The sequence below is a fragment of the Diadema antillarum genome, unplaced genomic scaffold (assembly GCF_040938485.1).
Source record: "Diadema antillarum isolate AM-2024a unplaced genomic scaffold, OU_Dant_1.0 seq00001432_RagTag, whole genome shotgun sequence".
Taxonomy (NCBI): domain Eukaryota; kingdom Metazoa; phylum Echinodermata; class Echinoidea; order Diadematoida; family Diadematidae; genus Diadema; species Diadema antillarum.
In genome coordinates, this window is record NW_027272183.1 from 77,025 (window position 1) to 99,069 (window position 22,045).

The 22,045-nt window shown below is 37.6% G+C and overlaps 1 protein-coding gene across 1 annotated transcript in view; it reads right to left on the reverse strand.

Moving 5' to 3' along the window:
* Positions 1-22,045, reverse strand: part of LOC139709411 (ATP-dependent RNA helicase DDX1-like) — a 47,351-nt gene that overhangs the window by 17,268 nt on the left and 8,038 nt on the right. The window contains exons 5-22 of the mRNA XM_071621379.1: positions 21,537-21,630; positions 20,106-20,153; positions 18,398-18,484; positions 17,410-17,493; positions 16,656-16,732; positions 16,105-16,177; positions 15,348-15,424; positions 14,117-14,170; positions 13,588-13,648; positions 13,161-13,222; positions 12,467-12,490; positions 11,749-11,801; positions 9,623-9,683; positions 8,618-8,689; positions 5,170-5,196; positions 4,805-4,894; positions 3,477-3,527; positions 2,879-2,953 (exon numbers count right to left, since the gene is read on the reverse strand). Of these exons, the coding sequence (XP_071477480.1) occupies positions 2,879-2,953; positions 3,477-3,527; positions 4,805-4,894; positions 5,170-5,196; positions 8,618-8,689; positions 9,623-9,683; positions 11,749-11,801; positions 12,467-12,490; positions 13,161-13,222; positions 13,588-13,648; positions 14,117-14,170; positions 15,348-15,424; positions 16,105-16,177; positions 16,656-16,732; positions 17,410-17,493; positions 18,398-18,484; positions 20,106-20,153; positions 21,537-21,630 (1,170 nt within the window). The remainder of the gene's footprint in view (positions 1-2,878; positions 2,954-3,476; positions 3,528-4,804; positions 4,895-5,169; positions 5,197-8,617; positions 8,690-9,622; positions 9,684-11,748; positions 11,802-12,466; positions 12,491-13,160; positions 13,223-13,587; positions 13,649-14,116; positions 14,171-15,347; positions 15,425-16,104; positions 16,178-16,655; positions 16,733-17,409; positions 17,494-18,397; positions 18,485-20,105; positions 20,154-21,536; positions 21,631-22,045) is intronic.

The following is a 22,045-nucleotide window of genomic DNA, read 5'->3' on the forward strand; positions in this document are numbered from 1 at the left end:
TGTAGTCGTGGTTACTTTGTGCTGATTTATACATGTAACAAGCTATACATTGTAAAAAAGGTATTCAGTCTTCTGTATTGATGATTATTTGTCAATTAGTGGTTTTTGTGGAGTTTCAGATAGTGATAAAAAGTATGGATGATAAGTGCAGCGATAATTCCTATAGTTAGTTCAAAGCTGTGTTACAGATGTTTGATACATACATTTAGCATTGTGTGTGTGTATATACGTGTGTATACAGGTTGGCCATATGACACATGCTAGACAATTACTCTTAATTGATTAGCAAACGTGATCAGCTATGGAACTGAATATGGTACTAATGTATGATGTTAATGATTCTGATTAAACTGTGACGAGTTTAAAGGGATAGCGTAACTGTGTGTAAAAATAAGGCAATTATAAGGATATTTTAGGGCAATTTGATAACCATGCCTATAATAATTTCATACAGGTACTAATGCCTGCCTCATATTCAAATGATAGATCGTCATGTCAATAGCAAACTGACAACGTACGATGAATGTGTTATATATTGAACAACTGTCTTTCAAGTCCATAACGTTCCCCATATTTTCCCGTCGAGACGTGTCGCCGAGTGGTTAAAGGCGACGTCTCAGAGACGTGAGGTTGCGGGTTCGAACCCCACAAGATCACGAAACAAAATAATTAGCTACTTTACTGTTTTTTTTTCTTCAATTTTGTATTACATATTCGTCCATGTAGAAATCACGTTCGTATATAAACGCACCTATACACACACACAGACACACACACACGCCATATCCCTCTTTTTTGTGTGTTGGAGACCACATTGCTTCGACTGCAGCAACATTTTGCAGGTTGACTTTGTCAAACCGATCATAGTATGTAATGACGACGACTGAGGTGTTGTACTTTGAACAATTTTCTTTCAAGACCATGTCATTGTTTTGTAATTTGATGACGTCATTACACTGAAAATTGTGATTAAAGGCAAGGTATCAAAACCAGCCGATTATAGGTTTTATGTCTGCGGGACGTATTTTTCCCAAGTTGCCAGAAATGGCATAGCGACCTCAGTCGTTACAAGGCCGCTTTTCCGTCTAGCAATGCAATAGATGTTCACACGGCCACGTTAGTTGAGTGGGCATTGACTTTCCCCCCGTTATATCTATACATTGTTGTTGTTTTTTTGTCTTACCATTTCCGTGGATGACCCGTGGTCGAGTGGTTACAGATATGGTTTCGCATGCACGCTCAATATAACTTCAAGGTGCCTATATCACATTCTTTTCTTTGTCGATCACAGATGACTGTCATCTCATGACCACAAGCGTATCACCTAACTCGTCCTCAATGTGACGAGTTTTCATGTCTCGTTTCTCTGCAGTGTTGTCTTATAGCTATGAATCAGCATGTGGCATGCAGATGCTTTAGATGTGTGTGATAGTATCAAAAGCATATAGTCTGTATTTGTGCGTATGTGTGTGCTTGTGTTCATCATGCTCCTCAACATATTCTGCCTGGTCAGCCGTTTCTGACTGTACAAAGCCTGCAGTCAAACTGAATTGTGGAGGACATTTTATAAAATCCCCTGATATTTTTTTTTTTTCATCTCTGCTTATAGCAGTACAAGTGACAATGATAATGTTAATATGACCGTGATTGTGACCGTTAACCCCTGAAGAGCATTTATGGTAAAAGTAATTCAATTTCATTTTTATCAAGATATTACACCTAGATCCCACTAAAATTTTTCTTTACGACATCAGAAGTTTAAAGATAATATAAAGTTTTGGTACCTCAAAGTTTCCCTGAATTTCCTTGTCTTAGTTTGTGTTTCAGGTTAAAGTACCTTTCATATAACTAACACTGTGAGACTTACTCGCCCCAAAGTGCTCTCATGTCTTAGTAATCATGCAATAATGGTTTCGCACCAGAGCCGCCGCCATACGCCGGCGAGGTAGTACACGTATTGTACGAGACCATTCATGATTGCATGATAACTACGACCAGCAGCGTGCAGCCCCATACGCATAGCTAGGTAACTGCGACCAACAGCCCCATATGCATAGCGTATTGGGGCTTCGCATTGTAGCATTCAGGATCATGACAGATTTAGTATCGCGGGTAAATATCAACTTAAAATCCAAAAATTTCTTCAATTTGAAGACTTACCAATTAAGCTGAAGTATTGAAAACAGGCTTCGGGCAACGTTTGGTTCTGCCAATAGTCCCTTTCTGTTCGAATTGATGACTGAATGTGACTCGGTCGAGAGGACCTTGGGAGAGCTACATACACTGAATACTACGGCCAGCGCATGCGCACACAAACATCTTATCCGTTCATGGATTTGAAATTTGTGCGCATGGGGCTGCTGGTCGCAGTTAATTGCATGATTACTAAGACATGAGAGCACTTTGGGGCGAGTAAGTCTCACAGTGTTAGTTATATGAAAGGTACTTGAACCTGAAACACAAACTAAGACAAGGAAATTCAGGGAAACTTTTGAGGTACCAAAACTGTATATTATCTTTAAATGGTAACTTCAGGAGACAGAGATATAACCAGATATGTGCTTGGGTCTTTTCCCTGGCCATGCTTGACTGGCCAAAACTAAGATATCATAATAAATGTGTTGTCCTTGCAGGATGCATATAGCCTGATGTTGATGAAATATTAAAGCCATCTCACGTTATGAAATTGATATAACTGATATCATATTGCCTCACGTGACGATGGCACGATTTAGATGTACACATGTGATGTAGGTGTGGCATGGGTGTGGCATGGGTGTGGCATGGGTGTGGGCAATGGTGTGGTGTGTAATGTTGTAGTGTGGTGGAGAAGTAGCATGGGTGTTGCAAGGTTAAAATGTAAGACTGGAACACTGACCACATGGTGTACAGTTTCAGGAACACTGTCCTGGCCCTTCAAGTCAATCCAAGTTGGGAAGTGCATGATTTTCTCCTGTAAGAAATGAAAGAACAAGATAAATAGAAAGGTGGGAAAAGCTTTTCTTACTGTATAGGAGGTAATGCAGAAGCACACAAGGGTTGAACAGGAGCTGAAGACAACAAATTTAGCTCATATTTACAACTTTTGGGCACTGACAACAAGATACTGCAACAAACTGCTAGACATAACACTGCATATCAACAATAAATTGATTAAGTGACATTTTGGCCTAATATTTGCAAATTAGGCTTGATTACCATTTTTAAAAAGCATGAATAAATTACAGAGAGTCTTACTAATGACAGACAATTATTAGTCGGTCTGACAGGTGCACATCCAGTACTACTTGTCATGGTTACATTGATTACATATCTTCATGTATGACCAGCAAACAGCTCAGGCTCAACCACCATTCTGTTAAAGATGCTCTGACACATATCATCAAATTGGAGCACAATTTAATAGCAGACAGGCAATTTTTGCTGAATTCATATACAGTGTAGGTATAATTGTTAGAAGATTGTTGACCACTTACTGCTAGCTTCTTGACATCAAATGAATGGAGAGTGGCTGAACAGATCACCATCTTTAATGGAAAGCAAAGGGGAAAGGACGTTAAATTTCTTTCAGCCTTCTTTCCATCGCACAAACAAGTATTTTGTTCTCTGACATTAAAGGACAAGTTCACCTTAATAAACATAAGGTTTGAGAGAAAGTAGCAATATTAGTAGAACACATCATTGAAAGTTTGAGGAAAATCAGACAATCCGTTCTAAAGTTATGAATTTTTGAAGTTTTTGTGCAGTAACCGCTGGATGAGAAGACTACTGCAGTGTACGATGTCACCTGCGTACAACAATATAAGGAAAATATAAAGAGAATTTCACAAAATTCCATCTTTTGAAAAAAGTACACATTCCCCTGACTCGTTACCGACAAATGTTATGGGTAATATTATTCCCCCTGCCTTTAGAAAGAGGCAAGTCAAGTGCTCTTTTATTATGCGAAAAAAGTGAAAATATGTTGAATTTTCTTATACATTTTCTTTATACTGTTGTACGCAAATGACTCACAAGCTGTAATAGTCTCCTCATCCAGCAGTTCAAACACAAAAATTTTAAAAATTCATAACTTTTGCATCGATTGTCCAATTTTCCTCAAACGTTCACTGATGTGTTCTACTAATATTGTTGCATTCTCTCAATCCTTATGTTTATGAAGGTGAACTTGTCCTTTAAAACATAATCATCAACTGTTACATTTACAATGTATGATATATTTTATGGCAAAACTTCTGGTTTCATGACTTAATAGCAGCAAATTTACATAAACTGATGGGGGAGGGAACTCTTTCTTCAGAAACATGTCCAACTATTAATAATGTTCATTTTCTGTCATTGTAATGACATTCTTCACGACATGCTTGAAACAAACATATAGTAAAACTTTAAAAGATATACATAGAAATTTTCGATATAAATATAGGTCCATTACAATATTATACACATCTTTAATAATTCTACTTCTTTTATATTATATTTCATCCCTGTATCTGAGAACACCTAAACATTGCGCATGAGAAAAGAGTATAACAAACAACATACACTTGTGATGCCAGGTCATAGTTGAGGTCAACTACTGTATGAGCTGAAATTTTCGCGGTGGTTTTATTTTCGCGAATTTCGCGAATCGCCTTTGAACCGCGAAAATAACAACACGCGAAAATAACAACGCGCAAATAGTTACGTTCATTTAGACCGTCGCAACCGCGAAATTAACAACACGTGCAAATGGTCTCCAAGTAGCAATTCGCGAAAATATCTGTACGCGAAAATTTCAGCTCGTACAGTAGTTAATTTTTACCTGTAGCCTCTTGCCATCGTTGGTAATCTTAGGAATCTGCTCCCACATGCGATTTATCTGCTGACCATACCCAGCTGATAGCAGACCATCCTGTGAGGTGGATACAAAAAAAAAAAGTGTCATGATAAAATCATAAAAATTAATAAAGAAGAAAACTGGGTGAAAGTTACATCATGCAGGGTTCTGGAACAGTCACTATTCAACAATTTGCCATATACCGAGGTACAGCCTGTATTTGTATTTTTACCATGTCTTGAGAAATATTTCTATAGCCAACAAACATGCAGATGTCAAAAACACATGTCAAAAATGTCTCTCTTTCTCATGCATTTACATGAAGAGTTATAATGACACTCCATACTCACCGCTTCATCCAGGATGAAGAATCGCACCTGCAAAGCAATCATAAATTGTAAAGCTTGAAAACTGAAGTAAGAAAATCTGTAACAATTACATTTGCTCAACTTTTTTTTTTAATGGTCTTGAGCCATGAACACCTGATAATAGCAGAACAGTTTCAAGTAACAAGAAAGAATTTCGAAGGATCAACACAACATGGTGTACAATATTACACTCGGATTGAAAAAATTGAATTAAGATCACAAACTCCAAAGCCATAGAGACCAATATTTGTTCACTTTGTGTTAATTATCATTCCTTCTTTTGTGATGTCTTTTGTGACGTCACTGAAGAGATAATTGACTAACAATGAACTGTTGTGTTGTGAAATGTTTACATATAATCTAATCAAAATATGTAAATCACTTCTAAGAGGCATGAGGCAGAAACATTTATTGGATTTATGGGCCATTCTCAGATTAAGTGTTCAATTCTATGTTCAATTCCATGTTCAATTCCAATTGCACAGGAAACAAATATGAATTGCTTTCCTGGGGAAATAACTATTGAAAAACATCGAATCGCCTTTGCTAACGTATCTGGTAAAATATAAGTGATAATTTTAGTTGTGTATGAATTAATGAATATCGCCTGTTTAATTATTAACCTTATGAATTGATGTAAAAATGAATGATGTAAGCCCTAATTAACCATTTTAAACATTGTACGTAATATTTAAACTATGAAATGTAGTGGTAAAGAGCCCTAAATGTGAAAGCCGAGTTCTTCATTCACAGAATATTCTCATCTTACGTCTGAATGTATTTATCCATCTGACTGTAAATATTCATTAAGTTTTGATGGATAATGCAAACAAGGTTTAAAAAATATATTTTTGCTGGCACTTAGAAGGAAGTAGGTACAGTCTCTATGATCTCGATATACTAACAAGTTGTTTGACCTATGGTAACGTATTTGGCTCACCCCTTTTAATGAAAATGAATAAACAATTGTTCAACTTATCAATGAATCTTGAGTAGTTCTTCATATGTTGAAAAATACTAGAATAAATATGCAACAGAACACTGAAACTTTTCTCGGAAGCTTTTCACACTCTACATTTTACTCTTTCAAAGTTAGGTAACGTATCTAGCGTACAGTAAATGAATCTGTCGGTGAAGTTACAGAGCAATTTCTAGTGAATATTCTTCATTTGAACATAACTTTGATTTTTTTTATGGAAGCGTCATTCTATGCAAAACTGTTTTATAAACAATTCGTTTTACATAACATTATTTGTCACCGTGGGTGCCCTGAATTATACGTAATGTATCTGCTAAATCTGAAAACCAAAAAACTGATATGGGGAATCATAGCTTCGTCTTGTAAAATAAACGTTAAAAGTTGTTGCACAGAATATGAAAATGGCTGGGTTTTATAGAATAGAACTTTGGAGTTTGTGAGCACACAACGATTTGTTTGTCTAAACATTTACATTTTTTGTCAGCATTTTGATTATGTGGTAACGTATCTGTCGGAAAACTTGGTATTAAGTTGTGAGACACTGACGCAGAAAGAAAAATCATGTGGAAGTGTTGCTCTTTTTCACCTCCCTCTCCTTTTGGTGTTAGAATATAATCCTGAGGTCCAATAAAACGAAGCATGTAATGTGTAGGGATGAATTTTGACCAGATTTGATCCCCTGAAAGCACAAGACCAATGAGTAAAATTCGGTCACGTATCTGTGGTAACGTATCTGTGGTAACGTTTATGGTAGATCATGCTATTATGGGAGCGATATCTACCGAATATTTCTCACTTGTACTAAACTTTGATGTTGAATCGATGCGTCATTGCGAGGAGTATTGTATGATATACAATTTGTCTGACATTGCAATATCTGTCGCAGTGGGTGGCGTGAAATGTATGTAACGTATCTGTCCAAATAAAAATGTAGAAAACCGATATTTCAAACATTGTACCGTATTCTAAATAAAAAGCTGTTGCACAAAAAATCTAAGTACTTGCAATGTATGAAGTATATCCTCAGGGTTTTATATACACAGGGTCATTGCATAGTCTTGTTATTTTCGCAATGCTGTAACACTAAAGAAACTGGTTTAACGTATCTGGCGGTGATTTTGGCGACAGGTTTCAAAAGGCTATAAAAAAGAAGTCAATACAAATTTTTGAACTTTTCGTGTATTGTGATTAGCACATATGATGTGCTCATCGTCCATGCAAATGATATTTGGAAAGTGTGTTTGTGGACGGAGAGGAGCGATAAAACATAATTCTAAAATAGCCGGCGACACTGCGTTTTGGGGGTTTTAACGAAGTTTAACGGCAAATTTTATACAAAAAGGCAGACAACCGCATTTGGTCGTGTTTATTTTTAACAAATAAAGTCATCGTGATATATCATAAACATTTAAATAGTATCTAATAGGTTTCAGGGAACCGCAAACTATCATGGAATGTCGGCGACACTAAAGTTCCGTATTTGAACACTTTTACTGAGAATGGGCCATATACGTAAGTACTACGTTATCATATCATACTGTGCAGAGTGGGATTAGAATGGTCTATTTCTAAAGTGCATCCTGATGCATGGGAAGATGTCTCAAATAGTTTTGAGGATCTCAGTAATGCAGTTTTTCCCCCTTTCACTTCCTTTGGTCAGTACAAATCAAACTTCATCCTCGCAAGCTCGTCATTTCCCATTGATCACTGAGTGCACAAACATGCGCGTATGCACTAAAAATTATCACAGAATGCCACTAGACACACATCATGTCCTATTTCCATTCCATCAAATATAAAGGCAACACTGAGTGTTTCCCCTTTATGCTATACTGTATAGATAGTACTTCAATTCAGATTACGACATTCAGAAATGTCAGTACAGAGGGAAGCAAAATCAACAATTGCTTTTTTAAAATCATTTTAGCTACCTGCAATTGAGGTAGAAAGCTGACCTGTAGCAATGAATTATGCATTCATCAGAGCACCGAATCCACTCAATTTAACATACTGTAAAAGTGGAAATTTTCACGGTGTTGAAATTTTTGCACATTTTGCACAACCACAAACTAGCGCGAAATAAAAGCAAGCGAATATTTTTGTTTGCCATATGTTCCAATAGTTTATGTCTTGATTCCGTGGAATTAAAAACATTTGAAACTTGTCTTAACCCGTCGAGTGTGAAAAATTCCTTGCGCAAAAGTATCCACTTTTACGGTATTCTTTTCAATATGTCATCACAGGCACCACAAAGGACAGTAAAAAAAAGTCAGTAAACCTATTATTCCTCATGCTAGATAGAAGGATGTACTGTTCTCTTATAATCAAAAATGCATTATATCTTTTTGATTTCAGTGCAGTCTGCACATGAAAGTTTATGGAAACCAGAGGACTTTACAAAGGCTTTTATCAACTGGAAGAGGAGATAACATATAAACCCAACAGTCATACTTGTGTGAGGAGTAGCTTTCCTGTGCTCATCAGGTCGTCGATACGGCCAGGAGTGGCAACTACGATATCCACCTGGCATGAGAAAAGACAAAATTGGAAATTCAAAACCCACTTCTTATGCAGGCATCACCATAAATAATGTGAGATCATACTTATGTGCTACACAACCATTCTCAGTGATAAAAGTTTTGAGAAGTATTAAAGAGCTCCGCTTTATAGTAGTAAATTACAGTAATGCATGGATACTGGACAAACAAATATCACTTTCTCACTGTATACATGATAGCCTGACATCATGTCTTATGAGTGGAGATATATGAATCAATTCAAAATTTGAATTACAGCAATCAATACGACTGCAGCAGCAATCAAAATCCTTGCTTGTGGTTGGTCATTGCCAAGCTGCTCTCATGGTGATTGTGAGTGCTGTGATATATGATTGTTGTATATTGCTCTACATGAAAAGTGGGCTGTAAGCCAGTTTGGGGTCCCACTTTGCACCATAAGCAGAAAAAAGGGTCATTAGTACCAACAGGGCATTTGGTTTCAGATTCACTGTGATATGCATTTATTCAAGTAAATCTTACAAATGGTGCTTGCCACATGCCCTGACAGCAAAAGTGGTATTCGGCAATATCAATAGAAAAAGATTGTTTATACATTCAATGCAAAATAATGTAATGGATGCGTAGTGTACCTGTAATTGACAGACCATTCTGGTCACATGGTTTATTCAAGTTCATCCTTTCATTGTGAAAACATGATGTGATGAATTCTATAAATTGTTATGTTGGGCAACCTTGCGCATTGTGTCACTTTGAAAATGAGTGAAGTGTCTATACACCAACTGAGAAAAAAGAAGTCATTTGTACCCATGTGCAAATGAGCTATTAACTGGTTGAGGAGTCCCCAGTATACTTGTTTATACTTGTGTTGTAGCAAAATCAGCCCGTCCTCGATGGCTTAAAACTCAGAACTGGCTTACTGGTGTGACTCATCACTTACCCCTCTGTACAGGGCATCCACCTGGTCCTTGGCTGACTGACCTCCCATTATCAACAGATCCCTGGTATGGAAGAGAAAACAGGAGTATTTGTTACATCAATTAAAGGTATTGTTTACCACAGGGAGCAGCGATTAAAAAAATGTTCAAGTTATCACATTTGATGCATATATGCAGGTCAGTTGTATCACAAAATATCCTACCATATAAACATTTTGCAATAAAGCCTGAACTATAAGGAGACATCAGTATTTTTCTCAATAAACCATTACCTGCAGACGTTTTATTCTAGAAACAATTGAATTATAACTGTTTTGTAACATTTTGTACATTCAACAATACTTAATGTTGATTACACTAATTAACATTTTTACAGTGGTTGCTTCTATCCCTAACTCACATTTTAGAACTATTGCAAAGCACTAAAGCTGGGTTTTTGCTTCATCTGTAAATGGTAAATAATGCCTTTAAAGTGAGAGAGGGAATGAAAAAATCAGAGAGAGAGAGGGGGAAGACAAAGAAAGAGAATATGTGACTGCTGCAACAAAAGGATCCGAAAGTCGGGGAGGACAATTTTCTGAAAATGACATGACATTATTCCATTACTCTTCCACATTAATGTCATATATAACATGACTCATAAGTGTACTCAGTTGCGGAGATAACGATAATTTCATTAGCGCACGTCGAGTGGTTTAGGAAATTAGCATTTCGAGAAAACTGCTTTCAAAGTTTTCCTTCCGATGTTCACTCAAGCTTAGCGCCAGCGGTCTACGCACGACCAAGCAGTAATCAGGATGCCACGCACTGACCAATGAGATCACCCCCTCATTGCTAGGGGCGGAGTCTAGCTGCAGCGCTAAATCCAAATCTTCGGACACACCTCTGTTCCGTTGAAAGTCGGAAAATCACGGCCCAGAAAAATGCTATTTTCTTGCCTTTCCTTTGATCATTTAGCTTCGAGATTTCGGCAAATGATAGAAGATACATAGATTACAAAATTACATCAAAAACAGAAATCCGAACGTTTTGACCGATTTTGATGATCCGACTTCAAACTCAATTTTCTCAGCTCACCCGTCAGCGACTTAAGGATCCTTTTGTTGTAGCAGGTCAAATATGATTAAGCCATCTTATACAAATAGTGAATGGTTTACACAGGTGCAAGATTTTGCATGAGGTGAGAGATAAAGGTGCTCTATTCAACTAGGCAAAGCCGAGTTGAATAGTGCGCCTCATCTTTCACCGAGTGCAAAATCTTGTTCCATTGCACGAATAAAGAGCATTCACTATTTGTTTTGGTGACATGTCATTTGCTCCAGCGACGATTGCTCTGACTTATTTTCTACAAGGACTTTAATAGGGTTAAGGCTAGGATTGTGATATGGTTTTAGATTTAGTGTGATGTGAGGATTAGGGTTTTGTTTGTGGGTAGAATTTATGTTTGGCTTTATAGCAGGCAGGTATTTCTTGGGGGCCACTGTCGCAGGAGCAAATGTCATGGAACCATTTGTTTTATACAACAACATAGACATCAACAGATGTGGCCTTGAATTTAGTAGAGAAACATCAACCATTTTTTTTTTTTCATGAAAGGCAAAAGAGTACCATAGCCACAGTCAGTCGTAAAGTTGAAGCTGTTGACAGTAGAATAAGTGACTGAATGGGCACTTGCAAATGATTGAATGTGCTGGGCAAAGGTTTGCTTACTGCGGCAGAACTGTGCATTGGGACAAAAACTATGAGTTGATCATAGTTTAAAACGGGAGTCAATGGGAATTGGTGAAATCAGCTGTGTGCTATCCAGGGCTTGCACACTAACCCATGTTTTTTTTTTTTTTTTTTTTTTCCCCTACTGGTCCGACCCGTCTGTCGGACCAGTACATTGTAGGTGCCCAGGCTTTCCATCTTTTAAGGGTCCATTCCTGAAGAAGCTACTTGTCTGACAGTGATCTTTTACTGGTCAGGGACCGTTGCACCAGTGCCAGGGTGCAGTGTTGCAGCTATCCATTTTTGCTCAGACAAAAATTGAATGGCTCAACAGCAAGATCATGCAATGGTACTTTGAACTGCATGTCATGTGATGAGCCACTGACCAATCAGATGCTATGACCATTGCCTTTCTTACCTTGGACAATGTGTTGTCATGTGTTTCTTGAACAGCTTAATTTGGTTCAGTGTCTATGAAAGAAAACAAGGAAGTGACAATTAATTACAATGTCTACTCAAGTACGTTAACCCGTTGAGGACGGTTTGATTTTGCTACAACACGCATTTCCCATAGACACCTGCCCGAGTATACTCCGGACTCGTCCTCAACGGGCTAAGATAATCTTACATATTGCTACACAGTAGCAACGAAAATAAGAATACACCAAAAACATCCAACCAGTGGTCATACCCAAAAGTAAATCAAAGTGGCTGCTTCCTTCTCTTTTTTTTTTTAATAAGTTTCACAATTTGAAAAAAAAAAAAAGAATGACACAGGCAAATATTATCAGAAATAATTTTTTTTTTTTTGGAAGAAATGACGTCAGTGTCCCTCAATTCAAAACAATGATGTGCTTCAACACTGGGCTTCTCATTCAATAATTTAAACTGTAGCAGTCAATTACAACCATAAGGCAAATAAACAAATAAACGAAGAATGATAGGCGCCCTGGAATGCAACAAACATTGTATAAATCTGCATTCAGCAGGCCCAATGTCATACAGACTGCCATGTATTTGCAGGAAGAATACAGAGCTAGTCAAAATCAAGAAATGAAAGTATAATACACTAAATTGTGTCCTGACACATACAGAACATTCCTCTCAAAAAACAAAAATATCTGCATTTGACATACCTGTTCAGCCAGCTCCCTCGAAGGCTGGAAGAAATGTAGAGAGATAAAAGTTTCAAACACAGAATAAAAGTTCTGATGAATTTCTGTGCAAAGTACATTTAGATACAATAATTTCATTAACAACAATGATACTTCAACCAATACTACCACTATTGCTGCTGCTATCACTATTACTTACTTATATTACTACTACTACTTCTACTACTACTACTACTACTACTACTACTACTACTACTACTACTACTACTACTACTACTTGTACTACTACTACTACTGCTACTACTATTACTACTACTACTGCTACTACTATTACTACTACTACTACTACTACTTCTACTACTACTCCTACTACAACTACATCCATTTCCATCATCTCATTCCTACTGTACAATATTTCGATGCAAAGGTCACAATTTCTACTCTTTGATAAATCTAAATATTTACTTAAGACATGTGTGTCGGTGCATGGGTGGCTAGTGAAGGAATGATTACCTTGTAATCATCTCATGTCACTTGCATACTGTGACTGTGATCTATGTTAATGTTTCATTCTAATTTGTAAAAAAACCTAATAATTTTCTTCATGTCTGATTTTCATAATATTTTCACACTCTGCTTTATCAACATATTTTGACCTCATTTAGCAAAGTCATCTGGAATACAGTGTGAAGTTACACTTGGATTCCAAGCCTACCTCTATGATGATGGCTTTTGGAGCGTTGGGAGCATCCTTAGCACCTCCTTTCTGGACACTACCTGAATGCAGAACCAGAAATACAAAGTTAATAATTGGCAATGTAATGTAATGCATAACTGCGTTTCAATGATGCTGCCCTCATTTGACAAACACGGGTAATTCTTCAGGCACCTGCAAAATAACAAATTTCAACAATTTGACAATGGTCACTAAATATGTTTTTTTATACGTACCATCTCGTTCATAGATAATACTTTCATGAGGTTTCCCCGAGTGCAAAACCAGAAACAGAAGGTTGTATTACTTGTTAAATTACACTTCAAGGAGATTCAATTGTTCATTCAAAAAGCACAAAACTTGGAACAAAATGAGGATAACATATTAGAAACATGAGAATGAGAAATATAGTGCCATATTTGATTACCTTTGTTTGGAGAGGTAATTGTGAAGTTGGTAGGAGCTTCACATAAAGAAATGTAGCCACCCTGTAAGAAGAACAGTGACAGAAATAAATCTATTCAATAGCGTCAGCACAATTCTAACCTTTTGTTTTCTTTCTTTGCTCATTTTTTGAGAGCTATTCATGGTACATAATTGGTATATGTACAACCACTCAACATCCCCCTAGCACAAAACTGCCCACACAAAGAAACACACACTAGAAATTAAAAAAAAAAAAATACAAATTGATTATTGACAAATCATGAAATGACAAGACATCACTCACATCTGGACTGTGAATTTGAACAATGAAATTGAGTTGTAATAACCAGAATCCAGGCTTAACTAAGATATCATCTTGTCTATCTCTTCTCCATCTTCAAATAAAAGAAAACAAAATGGCTATCAGGTCTCTGACATATTGCTAAAAAAAAAGAGTACCAAAGAATAAGATACTGAGTGCAGACTTCAGATAAAGGGACTAGTCCATTCAGCTTGAGATGCCAACTTACGGTGGGTGGATAATCGAATGGGGTTCGTCCAAAGTTGAACTTCATTTCAGCATTCTGTGGATCAAAGGAATTATAAGAAGACATCATGTTAATGTAGCAATATCCAATATGTTCATCCAACTTCTGACACAAATCTATTCAACCTTGACAAGTAGTCAACATGGTGAATTTCCTACAGTAAATTACATACTTCTAGTTCCTACATAAAAGTTTTCAAAACAAACAAAACATAGAAAGAGATCTTAAATTAAAAAAAAAAAATGCAGCATGATTACGACTGAACTGCTTCACTCTCTATACACAAAAGATTTTCTAATGCTTTACAAGTATCTAATGACATTTCATACCAAGTACAATGTAAAAAAATCCTTTGTCTTGTCAGCAAATCACAATTACTTCTTGATAGCTGTGCCACGACATTCAGACAGATAAAGTCTTAGTATCACAAAGATTCACACAAGTTTATGTGTAAGTATGATCAATAAAGCAAACTGTTTCACTCTTTCCTATTAAAGAGCTATTCAGTCATATTCAGGGTAGATAACAAAATAAGATGGACAAGGCCCCCCCCCCCCCCCCAAAAAAAAAAAAAGAAGAAGAAGAAAAGATTGTCTTGTCAGTAAGTCCCATTCACTTTCCTTTATTTGTTAGCTGTGTTATGATATTCGGATATGTGAAATCACAATATCAAACAAGACTGACTAAAAAAAAACCACAGCACTATAAATACCCAGATTTGAACCCAAGAGACTGCTCATAAAGAGATTAACAATCACTATAAGTTGCATCATGTGCAGATACCATGCTAACATACAGATGCACATGAAGCTAGCATGACAATTGTGTTGTTGTACATGTACTTGTTGTAAACTGCTCTGTGAGACAGGACACATAGATATATTAAAAACAATAAGAAACAAGTCTCATTATCGTCTTCAGCATAATTGTCCCTCCATGTACTATCACCGTATCATCAGAATCACTGTTGTCATTATCACTGTCATCATCATCATCACCATCACCACCACTAGATCATCTTCATCATCATTATCATCATCACCATCATTATCTTCAGTCATCATCATCCTTATCATCTTTGCTATCATCACCACCATTGTCACCATCGTCATCTTCATCATCAACTTCATCAATCATCTTCATCATCATCATCATCATCTTCATCATCATCAACATAAAGGAATGGAGGAAACTACTCTTGTTACAGACGTACCTTCAATACCACTGCCGGGTAGAATGTGTATTGTAGCATGTGGCCAGGTATAGTGAAAGCATGTCCGAGGTGCCGTCCTATTACACAGTGGAGAGAGAAAAAAAAAGTCTTATTTCCTCTGGTACGGACTAACATAAAAGAGGGTACTTACTCACAAAATACTACCGTAGAACCACAAATTTTCCTTTACTTTTTTTTTTCCAAAGTAATATTCTTCAGATATGTGTCTCAAGCTGGGCTGGCAAATTCATACATCAAGAAAGGTTCCAAAGAGTCTTTACAGAGGTATTCATATGTTGCATGTATCCCAATAAGCATTTAAAATTTCTATATGGCTGTACACACACAACAAGATCATTGTTAACAAGATGATGTGACCAAACTGATATAGAATCCACTATGAAAACAGATATATCAATCTATCCTCTAAGCCCATTGAGAACAGGCTGATTTTGCTACAACACGCATTTCCCATAGACACTTGGCGAGTATACTTAGGACTCGTCTTCAATCGGTTAAAGACAGAAAGGAGAAGAAATCATGAGAGGTAACAGTGCATACTTATTTTGTTGAAGAAAGGTAATGATTCTGAATGGTTTGTGATTACAATGGAAGGCACTCTGATTCAGTTTAAGTTGTAAAAAAAAACAAAATAGGAAAGAAAGAAATATGTTCTGTGGAGTTAGTTCATTGAACCAAGACAATGAATTCATTGGGAGTATTCTAATGTGACCAAAGAAAGATAAAGAGTGTTTACCATTTTTGGAGAAGGATATTTCTGCTTTGTTTAGATCCAAATAACAGCCAATTGTATCGTCCTTGCCAAATGCCTGTAAAATATAAAAGGAGAAAATAAGAAAGAAAATTGCATAACTTTTAGCATTCACTACCATCATTAATCAAATTCAATTGCAGACCATACGTGGCAAAAATCTTCTAGTTGGTATCATACGATATGGAAAAATGACAATGGATTAAATATTATCAGCTTTCACTTCTGTGACCAACTCCAAATTCTGCTAAAAATAAATTCCCTCATCTCAAATCATTGTCCCATTTGTAATACTTTTTAGCAATGACACTTGTATCTCAACAACACAATTCACGTGTTGTAGCACACTTTCAATGAAATTATGAGGAAATGTAACCACAGATAGAAAAATGGCAAAATAGATGTGCAAACAATTGTGTCGATGTGTGAAGCATGATTCGCTGAGCAATGAAATGTGATTCAAATAATTGATAACGAACTACATGACGTGCATGCCATAAATGTCACAATGAAAGAGAATGAGCTGAGGTGCCTACCTCTCCATAATCATCAAACTGACGACCAAATGATTTCTTGCCGGTGCCTCCAAAGCCAAAGCCAAACTTGTCAGTGCCTGCCAATATTAAGACAGTCAAAAGGGACATGATTAGCAAAAACAAAGACAAAAGAAAAAGGCAATACACTGATTAAACACATTCACACACAAGCAGCAAATACACTAAAAGGCATAGTCCAGGGGCTTGAATGAAGTAAAATGCCCCATTGGCAGTTTTGTTCTTGTGAAATAAATGCAACATTTGTTTTGTAGCTGCAAAATGCAACTTGTCTACAAAGGCTACTTAGAGAGATTGCAAAATTGACTGTGCCTGACAGGTGGTCACAGCAGACAGGTTTACAGCCAATTTTGATATGTTACACGTATAATGCTGGCAGGCTCACTCACTCCCCTGCTGTCAATGACTAAGCAATATAGCAGACATACATTGATGTGCGTCAATTACTGCATGTTTCCATGAAAACTACAAGAGAAGAGTATTCCCCACAAGGAAAAAAAAAACATGATAGGTAATTCTATCGTCTTACGTTCTTTAACGTGATATACTGAAAGAACTGGACACACCATTATCGACCAAGATTTCAAGAGGAACAGTCACTGCTTGTTACCACACTGCAAATTTCGCCAGTTAACACAAATAGCCTTCACACATTTCTGCAGACGCATCTCTTGTGTTGTGGACTGTCTTTCAGTGTGAATAAGAAGACGCATTCCAGAGTGGCCCAGTGACTCACCTAAGTTGAGATCAGCTTTTTCCGTGGCCCAGCCGACCCTGCACAGTCCTTCATCTGTCACAGTAGCCTCGTAGTAGTATTTCCCTGGTCAACAGAAAGATGTCATTGTAGTGAGATTCAATCGTTCCTGGACCACCATATCAAAATGCTGCTGAAATCATATAAAAACATGTTCTTTCTGGGATTGAAAGCAATGTAAGCAGAATACATCAGTGAGGCTTGAGGTAAATCTGACAATACCCTTAAAAGTTATGAATTTGTACAGCTTTAGTGCTGCCATCGCTGAACGAGAAGACTGCTACAATTTATGACGTCACTGCAGGAAAGTGAAAATATGAAAAGAATTCCACAAAAATTCGTTTTCTTTGAAAAATACAGTCCTTTGACTGGTTACTGACATACAATAAGGGTAATATAATTCCCACTGCTTTCTGAAAGCGATAAGTCAATTGCTCTTTCATTACGCTATAAAAATGACATTTTGCATGTTTACATTTTGTAGTTCTGACGTGGTGTCACAAATTGTTGTAGTTTTCTCATCAAGTGATGGCACCACAGAAATTTCAAAAACTGGTAACTTTTGTATGGATTGTCAGATTTTCCACAAACTTCGTTGATGTAGTCTCTACTATTGCTGCATTCACTAAATATCATTCAACCACAAAATGGGAAGATTTCAAACACATTATGAAATGTGTAAACACACACACACACACACACACACACATACACAAAGAACAAGGTTTTGCACACACATGCCTATACATTAGGCACACACTCCCTTGTATCTGCTGAGGTTGACAGTGGTGTGACTTCAGGGCCCCATTTCATAAAAGATGTTAGGATGACAACTCTTGCTGGAATGACAACTTCCCACAGCAAACAGCCAATCAGGAAGCTGGATTTTTGTCGTTACCATGACAATTGTCATTCCAGCAAAGAGTTGTCATCAAATAAACTCTTTATGAAATGGGGCCCAGGACCTTACCTTTCCCAGTGACCCCCTTGTTACACCGCGTCCCATGCCATGACTGCATCTCTCGACTTTGGCACAGTAAACCCTCCTTGTCAATTGCTGGACACAGTAGAAATTGAGAAATACAGAATGAAGATGGTGTACAGTCATCAAACCCAATCTCCCTTCCCATCCCCCCAAAATGTCCCCAATCAAAGAAAATAAACAAATGACTACATCATACTTGTAAATAGACAATTATCTGCATGTACCTCCATACTGGAATTATATCTAGCTCATTTGGATTGGTAGTATTATACAAGCTTGTAGAACATAGCAAGAATTGACAATGGGCCCTGTTTCATGAAGAGCTATAATTGATTATATAGTTGATTTCTATCATAAGTCTATGGCAGCCTGTGTGTAAGGAAATTTAAAATAACATCTTTTGATAATATTGGGCCCTACTCATTATAATGACATGCTATTGACTTTGAAAGACACACCATGAGCTGCCAATGAAGCACATAAAAGGACACATTGATACTTAAAACTCTCCAACAGTTGAGGATGATATACAATAGGAGGTATAAAAGGCTTTTACCAACTTTTAGTAATTGTGCTAGCGAGATTTCATCCACTCCTTATGATGTGGTCTTCCTCAGGCCAAGTGGACAAAAGCTTGCCAGCACAATTACTAATGGTTTGTCTACAAGCCTTAAAACTCATACTGTAAGGGACACACTGCAGAGACTCCAACTCTCCTGTTTTCGACGGGAGATCTCCCGCCGAAATCCCTTTTTTGCAAAATCTCCCGTTCTCCCGCTTGAGATTGAATTTCTCCCGCCCTGGCTCTGTGTCTCCTGCTTGAAATGATTTCTTACTTAATATCATTGTATGTTGAAAAAAGTAAGCCTTAGATAGCACGAGAGAGAGCATCTAGAACCCTACAGCAAGGAACTTCGTGCACATCAAATTGGTGTCTCCCGTTTGCTAGGGGTTTCAGGCGGGAGAATCTCCCGATCAGAAGGTGCTTGGGGTTGGAGTCTCTGACACTGTCACCCAATATTGCTCCACTGAAAGGTGCACCAACTAGCCGTGCAGTTCATCCACACACACTAGATAGTATCATGCTCTTCCTTTGACACTGGGAACTCTTTTATATCTATTCAAAGATTGCAGTAGTAATCCCAAAAGGAACCATTGTAAGGGATGATTACAAAATCAATTTCAGCATGATGTGCCTGTAATTCTTCCTTCAAGAAATTAAAAAATGACAACAATTTTCCATCATACTGTACAAGTGGAAATTTTTGTGGTGTGGAAATTTGTGGACATATTGCAGGACCAGAAGCCAGCCCAAATATGAAAACATGCAAATACTTTTTCACGTCATATGTCCCACTTATAAATGTCTTGATTCCACGGAATTGAAAACATGCAGAATTCATCTTACCCAGCCAAGGGAGAAAAAGAACTTGTACAAAAATAACCACTTTTACAGTACATTAGAAGCCTGTATAGTGTAGCTGGTGTGACAAGACCTTGTATCTCAAATTTTGGTGAAAATAACTTTTTTTGATTAACGGTCAGATAATCAGTTAAGTGATGTTTGCTCTCCTGAACATTTGTCATTTTGTAGATACGAGGTCTTGTCGCCCCAGCAACGATAGGTAGCGCCCCCTTTAACCCTGAGTTTCATGTCCTGATGGCTCTCGTAATTATGGTAAAAATGTCTTACCCATGGCATCCCCCCTGTCGTAGACATTCATCTTCCAGGTTGGGGAATCTGTGTCCAAGGAAGAAGAAATAAACACATGACACATATATGGCATGACACCAGAGGACCTTGCATCACTGATAGCAGAAACAGGTAGACAGATAGACAGACAAACACACAGACAATTATCCAGAATGATAGAGGAAGAGAGAAAAGATTTGAATCAATTCTGATATCATTTCATACGTACCTCTTTCTATGGAAGATAACTAATGCATTCAGAGCAATTCAATGACTCTACAGACTAAAAACAGTATGATATGATAAAGAGGGACTAAATCAATGCAAAAACTCAATTGTGCAAACCATAAATCAAAAAATTTGTATGTAGCCTGACAGAAACCATTCTGCATGCTAGGTTAACTTTTGTCCACACAGTAACTGTTAGGTCCGAGCTTGCAAGCACCACAACATGCGAACAATCTACTGTACATGGCATACATTTCGCAATATTTCTATTTTCGCAAATTTCCCAAATCCGGTGCTGTTCGCAAATTTAAAAATGACAAAAAATCTGCTCTGATCCTGACAAGAATGTGACGTGCCTGTGTACATTTCTCCATTCATCACTGTATTCATGATTGTGAATTCTTAACCACTCCCAAAATTATCTGGAAGTCCCGATTCGAGAAAAATTAGACTCCATAAATATATGGTGTATACAGTACACAAATGATGCACAAATCTGAGTGCATGAGTTGGAATTGTGTGCATTAGGTAATTATGGAATACTTAACCCACAAGGCAAAGTCGAATGGGCATCAGGCTAAATTCTATAGTTAGCGACACTATTCCGACAGATGCATGAAAAGACATGTGCGCCATCTGTGGGTAATTTTCTTGCCAAAAATCCATTTTTCTGTCATGGTACCCATGGCAAATATACTGGAGGCATCTCCTTTTGGCTTGTCATAGTCTAAAGCCCGAAAATCATGCATCCAGTACTTCAAAACCATGCATGGAAAAAAATACTGGATGCATGATTTTCAGAGAATAAGCCTCTTGTACTGGAGTGCGCGAGCGCTTGCTTAGTGTGCGAACCTTTGCTACAAGTCGGTGCACTCTTGCTACGTTTACCACTGTGACTCAGCATGTGGCCAGGAAAAAAATCAACACATAGCTCCCGACAGATGAGATCACAGGATTCTCACTACCAATTCTATAATACTGTATACGCCATATATTTTGCGAGTCTGGTGGAGTCCTGTACTGAACGGAGAAAGGACGTACATGTACATGCGTACGTCACAACCACATAGGGATCAGCGGCAATATTTTTTGTGTGTCTTTAATTTCGCGAATAGTAACTGACTCGCGAAATTCACGAAAATAAAATCCTCACAAAATATTTGGTGTATACAGTACATGCTTGGAGCGTGTATTCAATCTCACCGATGCTGACCGCTGCTGCCGACTCCTCCAACTTGCCCTCTGCCTTGTCTCGCAGCGTCTCATGAACAATCTGGATGACAGGAAGGCAGAAGGCCTACAAGCAGGGGGAAAACAGGAAAATCTCAAGAAATAACTTTGCACAATGTTATTGCCTTTACACATGGGGGGGGGGGGGGTGGGTCTGAACATTAAGTAGCAAATCTTTTCTTTTCCGATGATAGAAAAAATGCATCTTCTTCGGGAAAAAAAAACACATTTTCTGTGAGCCATGGAAACAAAACAAACACTAGAAAAACACTCATAGGGTGCACACCCCCATCAAGCAGCTCATTTCCACCATTACACAGGCATGCTTTAAATCGCCCAATTTCCTAATACAGGCGCCTTTTGTTTACGTCATCTGCTTCAAGTTAAGCGGTGCCTGGCCCAAGCAGAGCAAACATTCTAGAGCTCAGGAACATGCAAACCTCAGATACCCCCAGTCAGAACTCTGAAGTTCATTGACCCTA